We start from the raw sequence: 13,614 nt of genomic DNA, 5'->3' as shown, positions 1-13,614 counted from the left end.
AATACAAATACCACAAACTTAACAAGACAAGTAGAAATAATATACAGTTTATGCTGTTACATTCAGTTTCAAACTATTTATTTAAAAATTAGATAAAATAAATGTCCTCTATTTTAAATCACAAAACTTATGTTTCTATCTTTAGCCTTACTAATGTCTCCCTGGTCAAGGTTTTACAAATTTAAGTAATGGTTTGTAGACAGACCAATCCTCTCAATTCCCCATTTGGACTAAATTATAATATCCTATTATTAAATACTTGAAGCTCTCAAACCATGTACACATAACACAAAATCAAAAACTTTACCACTTAAATATAAATAAAAACCATAAATTTCAAGTGAACATTTAAATAGAATGTAATTGATAAGAATGGCATTATTTTGCAGATACAAAATGGTCACTTTTAACAGAATAGTATGACATGGTTCTATTGAATTAGGCATACCTAGATTACACTTTGCTTCATGGTGACTTAATTACCTATAATATTGTCTATTTCTATTGTTGTGAAATGTTCATTCAGTGAAGGTCATTTGGCCTTTACCTGGCACCAATGGATTAAATTCATGCTGTTATTTTCTTATTTGTCCATAACAATTACAATAGTACAACTTGTTGCCAATGCAATCATAAACATATAAATGCAGGCACTATAATCTTGTGGCAGTACTCCTTTACAAGGTATCCATACTCATGATCCAAAAGTAATTTTGTTAACTTGTTTAGATTGCCATAAACATGAGAACATAATTTTAAATGCCCATAGACTCAGACTCAGAACATACATCCATGGACCCCAGTATCTGAAATGCAAATTGGAGAGTGAGACTTTCATACAATAGTCATTAAAAAATATGAAGATTAAAAATATAAAAGGATACTGTAAAGATCTCTCATGCTCACTGCAGCAACACATATACTAAAATTGGAAAGATACAGAGGTTAGCATGGCCCCTATGCACAGATGGGATGCAAATTTGTGACACATTTCATATGTTTAATTTTGGCGAGGTGAAAAAAGTTCTGGAGATAGTTTTCACAATGTGAATATACTTAACACTACTGACCTATATACACTTACAAATGGTTGAGATGGTAAGTTTTGTGTTTTATGTTATGTGAGTTTGTTTTTTTTTACCACACACACAAAATTAATGGATGCAATATCTTAATCAAGGCAATGGTTATCTGGGTGTGAAAATTCATTGAGGGGTACACTTACGATTTATACACATCATTGAATACATGCTATGACTTAAGATATTTAAAGTGAATTTAATGAAGAAATATACATATAAAACTGGGGGGAAATCACCTATTTTAGGAGGGGTTCACTGATTAATCCCACCTGGCTTGGCCCCTCTATTATTAGCATCATATTAATAAAATGTTTTATGTTTAGAAATATGTCTAAAGATACCTCAAATTACAGATGACTTAGCTATATTCACTAATTCATTTTTATTTTTTTTAAAGATTTTATTTATTTTTAGAGAGAGGGTAAAAGATGGAGAAAGAGAGGGAGAGAAACATCAGTCTGTTGCTTTTTGTACGCACCCTGACAAGGGACCACGCAACCCAGGCATGTGCCCTGATCAGAAATTGAACCGGGGACCTTTTGCTTTGTGAGACAATGCTTAACCAACTGAGCCACATTGCTCAGGGCCACCAAAGCATTTTAAAAGTAAACTTTCAAATGTTTTTGTAAAATAATTCATTTTAAATACAAATATCAGGCTTGTGCACACCCAGTTTCTGTGTAGGTTTACAAGCTGTGGTTTGAAGGTCTTTTTTTAGAGCTAGGCCCTCCCCCGAAAAAAGAAGAAAAAATAAGAGTAGCATTATAGCAATTATTGAACCTTTTTAAAATATTTAAAACTATGTCCAGTAAAAATAAATTATAAGGGCATTATTTATTAAAAAAACAAATTATATTCCTCAACAAAGGGATACTGAGGCAATAATACAGTGATTTCTCACTAGAAGAAAAAATATATTTATCCATTTCCTCTGTGTCTTACCTTGAACTTCATGTCCACAAAGTAGTCTGTTATGATCTTGGCATTTTTCCGAGATTGTTTCATGCAACTCATGTTAGATGGCTTTATAAATATGACATAGGGCTTCAGTTCATGGGTTCGAGCCACTTGAATACCCTACACAGAAAAATTAGGTGCACATTTCAAAACAGAAGTCCTAATTTCCTAGAGTCAACATGAATATTTGCCAAATTTCTAAGACCAGAAATTAGCAATTATTTTTAGCCAGAATATATTCTCATGTGCCCTCAAGTTCTCATGTCTAAAAATATCATTTTAATAATTAAGAGATAGGGTTCTAGAATTAAAACTTACTGTAAATCCTGATCTTCCTCTTACTAGCCATGACTCCCTTACTGAAATTTGAGAAAAGGATTCTATATGTGATCTCACAGGACAAACACCAAAACAGACTCTCAAGGCCGATCACCTCTTGCCGTTGCTACCACTGAAATATTTACACTGAAACCAGCTTTGACCCAAGTAAGAACAAATTTATTGTCCCCTGATTCTCTTTACACACAAGATACACATATATTTTTTAAATGACTACAAAAAAAATTCAAAGGAAATAAAAGTATTATAGAAATTGGCCCAAAACACTAACTCAAAAGAACATAAGCACCCCATGTCCATTGCAGCACTATTTACAGTCGCCAAGATATGGAAGCCGCCCAAGTGTCTATCAGTAGATGAGTGGATAAAACAGCTATGGGGCATTTATGCAATGGAATACTACTCAGCCATAAAAAAGAAGAAACTTTTACCCTTTGTGACAGTATGGGCGGACCTGGAGAACTTTATGTTAAGTGAAATAAGCCAATTAGAGAAAGACAACTACCACATGATTTCAGTCATATGTGGAATCTAATGAGCAAACTGAACTAACAAGGAAAATGGGGAGAGACTTATAGATGGAGAGCAGGCTGACGGCTAGTGGCCGGGCAGGTTAGTGGGTAGAGGGGTGAAGCAAAAAAGGAAAAAGGACTCACGGACACGGACAACAGTGTGGGAATTGTGTGGGGGTGGGAGTATAAGGGGACTAAATGGTAATGGGAAAAATTATAATAAAAATATTAAAAAGAAAATAAAGAAATTGGGCCTATACATTGAATATTCTTTTTTTTCCCAAGAAACTCAATTTTATTTCACTTTTTAATTCAGAAAACAGAAGCATTAAATTTTATCCCAGACATTTTCTGGGAAAAGCAGTGTAAAATATATCATTGAGATAACCTTTAATCTGTAATTATTTAAAAGTCCACAAAAATACTTTACTTGAATATGGCTGTGACAGAGGATCATCTTAAAACAACACAGTACCTGTTTAACTTAGCATACAAATGTAAGGTTCAAAATAACCTTAATTACAATTTATTTGCATTTACTTGTGACTTTAATATTTTCCACAGCCATTTAATCTTTAATGTTTAAGAATCCAAGAAAGAGGAAAACAGCACTGTCATTTCTGGTGAATTCACTCAGAGCATTTAAGAACCTAGCAACAGTCAACACCACGAGTCAAATTAAACTTGTTGGCATTAAATTATTATTACAAAAGGAAAAGGTGAAGGTCACTGAGATTTAAACTACACTTAGGTCCTGAGTGGCTAAAACTCTCCTGCCAACCCTCAGTGCCTAATCCCCACGCAATTTATGTCAACTGGAGACAACTTTAGGAGAACCACTTGGGACTCTGGGCCTCTTGGGTGCTTTTTGTGATTCTGCGCCCCGGGGCCTCAGCCGTGGTCCCTTCACGGGGGACACCGGGACACTAGCAACTCCTGCTTCCCCTCCAGCTGGCATGGTCACCATGGGGCCCTGCTTCGGGCTGACATTTGTCAAAGGAAGGCTTTACTGTCACAATTTTTACTTTACAGAGTCAAAGAATCACTTGTGCTTTCCGTTGTCTGAATACAAAACATGTTTGCTTTTTAAGTCACTCTTAGATAAAGCATCCGTGGAACTGTGAAGGCACGGTCGCCGTGGGGGGGGCTCTGGTAAGAGCCTGGAGTCTGCAGGGCACTCGTTCCCTCAGTCACTGCCTCCCTGCCCCTGCCCCCTGGCAGCTGATAAACAGTGATCCGAAGTCCCGGGCTCTCAGGCTTTCCTGCTGCAGGGGACCGGGTGGTCTGTTTCTGGAGATCTCTAGCTTCTCGCAGTTGCCGGCCCCCCACCCTTGACTTACTCATTTGAGTAAGTTTCTGTTCCTTGAATCCTGGGGAGGCTGCCTCTAGGGGCCCCGAGGATCTCAGCCACCAGGAAGGGCTACGGTTGGTAGAATCTCTTGCACGATGTAATCACAGGTCCTGGGCCCCAAGCCTCCGGCAGAAGAATCCATCTGCTCCAGGTTCTGATAAATAAGCTACCTGGGTGCCAGGGTAACAACCTGGGACAACGTAATCCCAACGTCTCCAAGTAGGGGTTTCAGGGCACTCCTACATTTGCAAAGCCCTATGCACAGCACAACCTAAGCGTGGTTGTTCAGTCATCCCAGAGTTTACAAATACTTCGCCCTTCTCGCGTCCTCCCTCTGCCACCGCAGGTGGCCTGTAACAGCATACCGTACCATTAACGGTCTGTAAGGACGCAGTGAGCGCGCACGCCCACTCACACATCTTTGCCGCCCACATTGGGATTCACCTGCCTGAAAAGCAAATATCCTTCCAAAAGACGATCCACCTGTCTCTTGCTGTTCCCATGAAAAGTCACTGTCAAGGTCTCCTAAGAACTGATGTGCAAAAAGATTCTGAATGGGATTCCAGTGGACGTTGCTGTTCATTTTAGGGTCATTTTTACCCAGGGAGAAGACAACGATCTTGAAGTCAGTCGGGGAATTCGAGCGGATGAGAGGAGAGATTAAAAGCTAGGAAACAGCTCAGGCCCTCTGGTCTCGCCCACACAAACCGATCCCCGCCTCCTGCGCCCCGCTCCCCCACACCCTAGTCTGGGACCCTAACCCTGCTGCGGACCCCTTTTCCCCTCGTTTCTCTGTAGATGCACGCAGTGTCACACATGCCGGGTGACAGGTTGAGAATCCGCGATTAGCAGCAGTCGTGGGGCTAATGATATATTGTTCTTTCTGTGAAACCGCATTCCGTGTTATTTGGTGCATGAACTCCCCTCTGCGGTTAACAGACCAGGAAGCAAGCCGGCCCCAGGGCAGTGTCTCTAGGGAAGGCTGCGCTTGACCGAGGCGGCGGCGCCCAGACGCTGGCTGATGAGGTTCTCACTGTCACCCTCAGTTCATGCGCATTGAACTTACGGGGCTCAAGGTAGGTGAAGAGCTCCCTCCAGTTAGAGGAATTTCTCTTTGGAAATCATCTTCGGTGGCGGTTTATAAGCCATAAAAAAAAAAAAAATCCAGTCTTACAAGTCTATTGTCTCATTTTAGAATAAAAACTGTTTGCCAAGTGGCTTTTGGTGAGGCTGCTGAGGCAGGTGTCCCCTCCTGCAGGCCGTGACCTCCCCATGCCACATGGCTGCAGGATGCAAGACAGAGAACCTCATCATCGCATAACCTTATATAACTTCATTCGAACAATGCTGATTTTACAAGAATTTAAACAGAGGGACGTAGTCTAGTACATGCTATTTGGAAACAGGGGCTCTACTACCTTGCTGGCACAAATGGAGGAAAGCTCTCTGAAGTGCATCTGCTGTCACCTGGTTTCTGACAGAGGAGCTGCACCTGCTTCCAAGTCTGTCCTCACGGTGGCCCAGGGCAGCTGCCTTTCTCGGGCTTGGTTACTGAGGGCTGGAGACAGTGCAGCAGCTTCCAACTGATTTCCGTCCGAGGAGTCAGTCAAAATTGTCAGGCGAAGTTTTATTAATGTTTTCACATTCTTTTGTTTCAAGCTGGTATAATTCAAAAATACAACAAAACGGGCACACAGTGGTTGGGTTTTATTTATCACTTCCATGACCAAGAGCTAGCTGCGAATCCACAGTCAGGACAAAGCCACGTGGCTCCTGGCCACCAGGACCTGCATTTTCCCAGACCCGCCCTACAAGTACAGAAATCGAGGGGTTCCAGGAAGAAGGGGTGGGACTCTGGTCACTTACAGGCTTTTAGAGCCCTCATGAAATGAGCTCCTAGAACCAGCCACTTCTCAGGGAAGTGATGGAGAGCGGCGGGTGGGTCCGTGAGGGCTCCTAACTGCTGGTCTTCTTCTGTTTCAGTTTCAGCTTGTCCCAAATGCTCTCCTGGGCCACTCTTCTCATGAAGAAGGTGATGGAAAAATTATGTTGTATCAGTATCTATTATAATAAATATGCTTCTGAAAATTTTTACTTAAAAATTCCTTGTAAAAGGTTGTCATTTCTTCTGCATTCAATGTTGCTTTTTGACCTCATTCCGATCTCAGTTCCAGGTCTTTAGCTTTTAGACTTGAATGAATAATTCTTTTTCCTTCCAGAATGTCAAATTCTGATTTGTCCAGAACTGTTGGTTCCATTCTTATGTTTCTTGTCTCAGTTCTCTGAGCTTTTGTTGCAGTGGTGATTCATGCTCATGGATGTAAAAATGAATGGGATGAAGGTTTGAATATTTATCTGGCGGTCCTATCCGGTCATGGCCAGATTTCCTTGGAGGACCGAATCTGCAGAGAGGAGGGGGACTGCTCTTCCGCAGGGTCCGCCAGGCCACCATGGTCCCCGGCCCTTGCAGTGCACCACAAACATTGTATGCCCTTTACCTTACTTTAATTTGCTCACTCCTGCTCCATTCCCCAGACAGCCTTGGGGAGGTAGCTATAGATATGACAACACAGGAACCTCATCTCCTTGTATAAAGCAACATCTTATTCTCTCCAGAAGACATTACTGCGATGCCTTTGTGATCAAGGTCAAAGCAAGATTCTAAGTTTTCTTTATGGCCAGCTGCTCAGTTTTTGTGTTAGAGAAACTAAATTTCTTCCCTAACTAAAGACAAGCTATTGGCAATTGACCTTTTACATAACATCCTGACCCTTAGAAATGGGAAGTGGTCTTATCCTTAAAAGGCTAACAGAATAAAACCTATAGAATGTGTATAAAATGGATGACATACATTCGTTATTTTGGGAAGATGGAAAACACGCCACTGCAGACCCACCTGAGGCTCTAAGTCCATGACACAGATCTTGCCTTCCTCCAGCACAGCTTGCACAGCGTCCACACTGGTGCCGTAGAGGTGGCCTTTGTACTCACCAGACTCGAGCATCCTGCAAGGGTGGGACAAAGAAAACGAGAACTCTTTCTACAAGTAAAGTATTATTAGTAGTACCATGAAAATAAAAACAGAATGGAATGAAATATTGGACTTTGCTAGCACAAAAAATTTAGTGGACATTTGACGGGAGAAAAAAAGTACTCGGAGATCTGGGACTATGAAGATGACTTCTCTGAATTCTCTACAGTTTGCACTTCGCTTCTGCTCCCTCTTGTAACCCAACGACTGGTGTACTAGTAGATTGATTTACATTTCTTTGGTTAATTCTTCAGAAACAAAAGTAAGTTACCTCAGAAGCTTTGGAAAGTGCCTAAGCAGTGTAAAACAATCAGAAGCAAGAGTTAGATTCTGAACGTCTAACTTACCGGTGACTATACATGAGACTTTCAAATGTTTCCTTTGACACATAGTGATATTCACGTCCATCTATTTCATAACTCTTTTTGGAACGAGTAGTATCTGCCAAAAAAAGTGAATTTTTCAAAAGATCTTACAGTCTTCAACATGTTTTGATTTATTGCCAATATGCATTTGAATAAAAATGTTCAATCAAGATAAATGAATGAATATATAAACAGGTAGATTTAAAAAATGCTAGAACCAAAAAGAAGGTGTCTGAATGGGTGATAAGGAAGTAGTTCTCATATCAAAATTATTTAACTTGTAAACCTTTATTTAGTAATCATGGTGTGGACAAGAATGCATTCGGTATTAAGCCAGGATAGGGAGGCCCTAAGGGAACGGTTGCTCTAACTTCTAAATAAATGAATTATGTATGAGCCCTAAGATACCTAAAGGCTCCCAGGTAGCAATACCTGCAATATCTTATGTTTAGATAGTACATTTCACAAGACCTCATTTCATCTCTCCCACTCACAGTGAGGTGAAATATTATCATAGTTAACTGAAGATTTTGGAGAGCAACTAACTTGCTCATATACATAGACTAATGAAAAGCAAAGTTGAAAACAAGAACCTAGGTGTTCTGACTCTTCCTAGACTAATCTCTTTTACTAACCCAGATTGTCTCAGATTTGAAATGGAGAAAGCCAATGAAGGTCTGCAGTCTTGCCCAGATGCACTAATAAACAAGTGAAATGGAGATTAGCTTTAGGGATCTCTAAAAGGGAAAGATCAGTGGAGTCTGAATGTAGTCTAATTCACTAATACAACCACTTTGATTATAGAGTCTTTAACTTACATAGCACCTGGTATAGAACATAGGAGTTCATTGAATCCCTAAGAGTGATTCATTGTTTGCGCATCCATTTATTCAACTAACATGTACTGAGTGTCTATGTTTCAGCTATCATGCGGTTCTCCCAACACAAAGATACATAAGGCACAGTTCTAGTTGTGTCCTATATATGCTGCAAAGCTAGTCTTTTAATCTGCATTACAACAAACTGTCCTCATTCATAAAAAATTTGTGTATTTGTATTTGACAAAGTTTAAGGATAAAAAAGATCAATACCTGATCTATAGTAGGAGCTTGAAACAGGTTCAAAATTACAAAAGGAGTTAAGGGCATTCAAGAGGCTCAAAAAACAAACATTATCAGGGGTCATTTTTTTTTTTATTCACACCTCTCTTCAGATTCTTAGAGTTGCTACAATTATGCCACTTCTTCCATAGTTTTGTACTAAAAAAAGTTCTAGTAAAAAAACACTGTCATTCTCAGATGATAGTAAATTATGTTAATATAAACTCAAGATGATCCCTTTTCCTGGGCTTCTATTGGACTAAATCTTATATGGTATGTTAAAGTCTGTGAATTGGTATTTACATAATGCAACATATTCATTTGAAGCTTAAAACCAATCAATTTAAAAAGCAGGGAGCCTGAAGTCAGGGAAGGAAGTAAAACCCACTTCTCTTCCCTGTCTTGGCATTCCCACGGCTCCTCCCCAGTATTATAAGTCGCCAAGGCTGGAGAGCAGAGAGAGAGGAGAGGAAGCAGGAAGAGGAAAATTATCACATAACTGATGCTGGCTGCCATTGGCTCCTTTAGACTTGGCACATGTTTACACCTGGCTCTTTCTTTCTCTCTGAGAGGATGTTTGGGTAATTTGCAACCCTTACCAGCACCACACCACACTGCCGAGTATCTCAAATCCATCTTTGTTCCAGCTAGTCATTTATGATTTCCTCCACACCCCGAGGTATCCAAGGGTCCGCTTCCAGCCTCTTTCTGCTGAGACTTCCTCTTGGGTAGAAACTAAGACAACCCCAAGGTGACTTTCCCCCACAGTATCCACCCAGATCTGGTCCTTGGGAAACATCACAACACTTTTGCTGTGACAGACTCTGAAAGGGCAGCCAAACTACAGCATCGGTCAGTTCCTCTAAGCTCTCGTCCTTTAGATTGCTTTAGGTATAGTTTGCCACCTAAATTGCAGGAAACATATATTAAGCTCTCTGAGTGGTTTCCCTAAGTTGCTCTGTCTTGCCTTGAGATGAAGGGGAAGCACCCACAAGCTCTTCCCACTATGTATGGTATAATCATACTTACAAGTTTATATAACATTAAATATGCATATGTTATATTATTTAATTTAAAAAAAACAGGAGTCAAGTTCAGTACCAGAAAGATAATAAGTACTAAATGAATGTTAGCTATTACTGTAAATATTGGTGTTTCCTGAGAAGTCACTTACATGATTGTTAAGAAATGAAAAAAAGACAAAGTCACATTTTGGTAGCCTAGTTAATAAATCATTTCCCTATATTAAAATATAGTTAGAAATTTTAAGAACTATCCCCTGTGTCTTATATTTTCACAACAAAAATGGTAAGGCATAATTAAGATGCAAAGAAAGTTTTACCAAAACGTGAACTGCGATGAAAGAAAAATTAAACATACGTGGCACAGCACTTTGAAAATGGTTAGGGTTAAGTTCAATAAGTTGTCTTCTCAGTTCATTCACTCCAACACCAGAAGGTCCTAAACACAAACAGTCACATACAGAAATCATTAGATGTGGATAAGTATAATTATGTGGTGAAATCATCATTTCAGTCCTAACTAAAGAAACTTGAGAGCAAATGTCCTTAGGGAAATTATACAGCTTCTCAGCTCACGAATTGGAACAACCCCAGAAGACTTTTGGGAATTTTCCTGGTGACCCACGGAAGAACCCACACTTTTCCAACATTTGGAAACGAGGTGGGGAATTGCCAGAACCTATCACCTCAACAAACTTCGTCTAATGTTGGACCCTGTGGGAATTCTTTGGCTTCATTTCAGGTCATCTGAGACAACCTGCCTTTCCTCTTCAAATGAAGTTTATATCACGTCACATCCCAGAAATCAGGCTCCACAATGACAGGTCCAGTGACTCGGAGAAGTCAAGGGGCACATTTCCTGACAGACAGGTGAGTCAACACCCCAGGAGCCACTGGAGACAGGGCTGACTTCAGGGGTATAGAACCCGCGCCCTTACACGAGGTCTGTGCTTAGGATACTGCACTTGGTGAAATGCTCTTCTTTTGCCACATTGAAATTCTTAATGATTTTTGAATACGGGGCCGTTGCATTTTCATTTTGCGCTGTGCCCTGCAAATTCTGTAGCAGGTCCTGGCTGTCAGCCATGTTGTTTGCTCTGTGGGGAACCGCGTTGCTCGCAGCTGGAACGTGCAGAGAAGATGCAGTAAGACGGAGGTTACTACTGCTGGAAGAACCAGCTTCGGGGAGATCTTGGCCACAAAAACAGGTTGCCCCAAATAAAAAACTGTATTTGCCATGTTCTTTAGCACCAATGACATAGTCCAGGACTTTTTTTCACACTTCTCTAAAAGAGGTGCTTATAAATATCTTAGAAAAATTGATCTTAAAAACTTATTTTCTTATACAGACTAATGGTCCAGTTTAGGAGAACACTCATCTATGCTTATAGAACAAATTCTAAACAGGAAAAAAAAACAACAACAAAAAAACCCTCAGTTACAACCTCATCACAATATACCTCGTTATACAAATTCAAATACACTATGGCATATCACATTTAATTGCAGAAAATAAAAGCATGATACAATAATGTTTTATTTATAAACACACATATGACAGAGGCTTTTTTTTTTTAAGGTGTTTATATGGCAGTCCATAGAGAGTCCTCCTTTTACCACTACTCCCAATGCAAGGCTCGTGAGCCGAGAAGAACACTTCACTGTGGACCGGGGAGGCGCTGCCTGCGCGACGTACCCACGAGCACGATGAGGCGGTGCCTGTCTGAAGGGCGTCGCTGGTACCTCACCACCTCCTCGTAAGGGGCGCCGGCCACATTGCTACTGCAGCTGGCGCCGCACAGGCTGGTGCGCAGCTGGCTGAGGTGACACTTCCTGCGACACAGGCGCATGCTGCGGCGGAAACCAGCTGGGGAGGGTGGAAATGCACGGAACATTAGATGTAGGGCAGGAGAGATCCCTTCCAGCTTCAAACCTGCTGGCACACACAGTGACTGAGATTCCAAAGTGTTGATTTACACAGTCACATTGTCTAAAGGTAGAAGAGAGGAAGCAATATGAAGGAAAAAAAAATGTCCCACATATTACCTCTAAGTGGCACCCAGAGCCCCCTATGTGCCAGACATTGTACCACGTGCTGGTCATATAATAGTCAACTAAGCCAAGACCATTTCCTCGTGAAATTTACATGTTATCGAGGAGGAGAGACCAAAATCAACAAAGATAAAAATAAGTGCTTAGAGGAGGGTCAGTGGATAGAGTTGACATGGTGCTTCTTTAAGTAGAGGGTTCAGTTAAGTGTCTGAAAAGTTGACATGAAGCAGGTGTCTGGACGAAGTAATTGAGCCAGCTGAGGGGACGTCTGTGGGGAAGAGCAGTCCGGGCCGAGGGAACAGCAACTGCAAAGGTGGAAGCGCTTGAGGAAGGTGCAGCCTGGAGGCCCCTGCAGCTGTGGGCAGTGAGCAGTGGGGATGGTGGCAGGAAGTGGGTTGGAGAGGAAGCTGGAGGTCACCCAGGGCCTCAGTCCAAGGTTGGATGGTGGTCAAAGTGGGATAGGAAGTCATTGGATGGTAAAGAGATGGGTGTGACGTGATTTGATTTATGTTTCTGGTTGCTGAAGGGGGGATGTAAGCTGTAGGCACAGCAGGTGTAGGCTCAGGGGATAGCAGTTAGGGGACTATCCCAGATGAGGGGGGCCAGTGGCTCGGGCCACGGTGGAAACAGTGAAACAGGCTTATTACTCACATTCTGAAGGGGGAAATACTAAGACACAGGCAGGTCAGGTTAAGTGACTGCTCACAACTGTATGTTCAGTGGCAGGTTTGGATATTTTAGTCATGATATCCAAACTCCCAGAATCCTGCTTGATGTGCCTACCCAACCACAGGGCTTTCTGGTAGTTCCAAAGTGGTTCCCAGGTCCTCTCAGTAGATTGACATAGGGACCCTATGTGTATATCACACACACATGCACACACCCCACCCCCCCTATAGTTTTTTTGTATATGTTAAAACCACGAGTTCACACTAGTACTTACAATGTCAATTCAACACCATGGGTTTCATTTTGGCAGGCCCCACCCCCTCTTTCAATATGTGTAACTTTTTCTCTAATGAAGAAAATAGGCACTTATTATCCCTCAATACATTGACATATTGTGTCAATAAACAGCACCTGTGCAGGGCGGGGACAGACCGTGTCAGCAGCCTGGCAGAAAGTGTCAGAGCCCAGGCTCAGTGAGGAAGGCACATTCGCAGAGGCTGTGAGGTGTCAGGGCGCATGGGACAGCAGCTGCCTCCTCCCCACTATTCTATCCCTGACAACCTGCACCAGCCTGCACCGTCCCTGCGTAGATGCCTCCCCTCACCTGCTTCTCGCCCACCTTCGTGCAGTTGCCTACCTTGTTCCACCTACCTGATGGCTCAACGATGAACTATTCTGGGCTGGATGCAGAAAGGTGGCCCCGTGTCTTGTTTTTAAACTCTCCCTATAATTCCAAGCTGCACCAGGCTTGAGAACCAACATTGTACTTGGCTGACCATGCAGCCCTGCCTCTCTCCCCCCACGTCACGAAGCAGGAAGCCCAGCGCAGTTTTAAATGAGCAGTGCCTAGTCCTTCAGAAAGCCCTGCCCAGCTGGCAGATTATGAAAAGGTGGCCCCCAGAAACTAAGTTTAGTGGTCAGAGAATTGGTCTCTTTAGAGTAAGATACCTATGTTATAGGACTGTCTGAAAGAAAACCAAAGATTTATATTTGATAAATAATTAAGAAATATTCAGTGGAAACCAGATGAATAACCATAAACAATCAACACATTACAATACAGAGCTCCTCTCCTTGCAAAAAAGAGAGGGGGAAACCAGACCAAGGAACAAGTTGGGAAATGTCCATCAGCAA

General features: G+C 41.7%; 1 protein-coding gene, 1 non-coding gene and 1 pseudogene across 2 annotated transcripts in view; 1 reads left to right on the top strand and 2 right to left on the bottom strand.

Annotated features, from left to right (window-relative positions):
- Nucleotides 1-13,614, bottom strand: part of MPP4 (MAGUK p55 scaffold protein 4) — a 37,824-nt gene that overhangs the window by 210 nt on the left and 24,000 nt on the right. The window contains exons 16-20 of the mRNA XM_054586208.1: nt 11,456-11,626; nt 10,118-10,198; nt 7,620-7,713; nt 7,138-7,246; nt 2,025-2,159 (exon numbers count right to left, since the gene is read on the bottom strand). Of these exons, the coding sequence (XP_054442183.1) occupies nt 2,025-2,159; nt 7,138-7,246; nt 7,620-7,713; nt 10,118-10,198; nt 11,456-11,626 (590 nt within the window). The remainder of the gene's footprint in view (nt 1-2,024; nt 2,160-7,137; nt 7,247-7,619; nt 7,714-10,117; nt 10,199-11,455; nt 11,627-13,614) is intronic.
- On the top strand, nt 899-1,002 carry LOC129080823 (U6 spliceosomal RNA). Its single transcript, XR_008530221.1, has one exon. It is a non-coding gene; the product is annotated as a U6 spliceosomal RNA (small nuclear RNA).
- Nucleotides 6,198-6,693, bottom strand: LOC129080562 (cytochrome c oxidase assembly factor 8-like; annotated as a pseudogene).

This window comes from Pteronotus mesoamericanus, unplaced genomic scaffold, assembly GCF_021234165.1.
Source record: "Pteronotus mesoamericanus isolate MK-2021 breed Mesoamerican mustached bat unplaced genomic scaffold, CSHL_Meso_final contig_90, whole genome shotgun sequence".
Taxonomy (NCBI): domain Eukaryota; kingdom Metazoa; phylum Chordata; class Mammalia; order Chiroptera; family Mormoopidae; genus Pteronotus; species Pteronotus mesoamericanus.
Note: the sequence above shows the minus strand (reverse complement) of the source record. Positions and strands in the feature narration are given on the sequence as shown.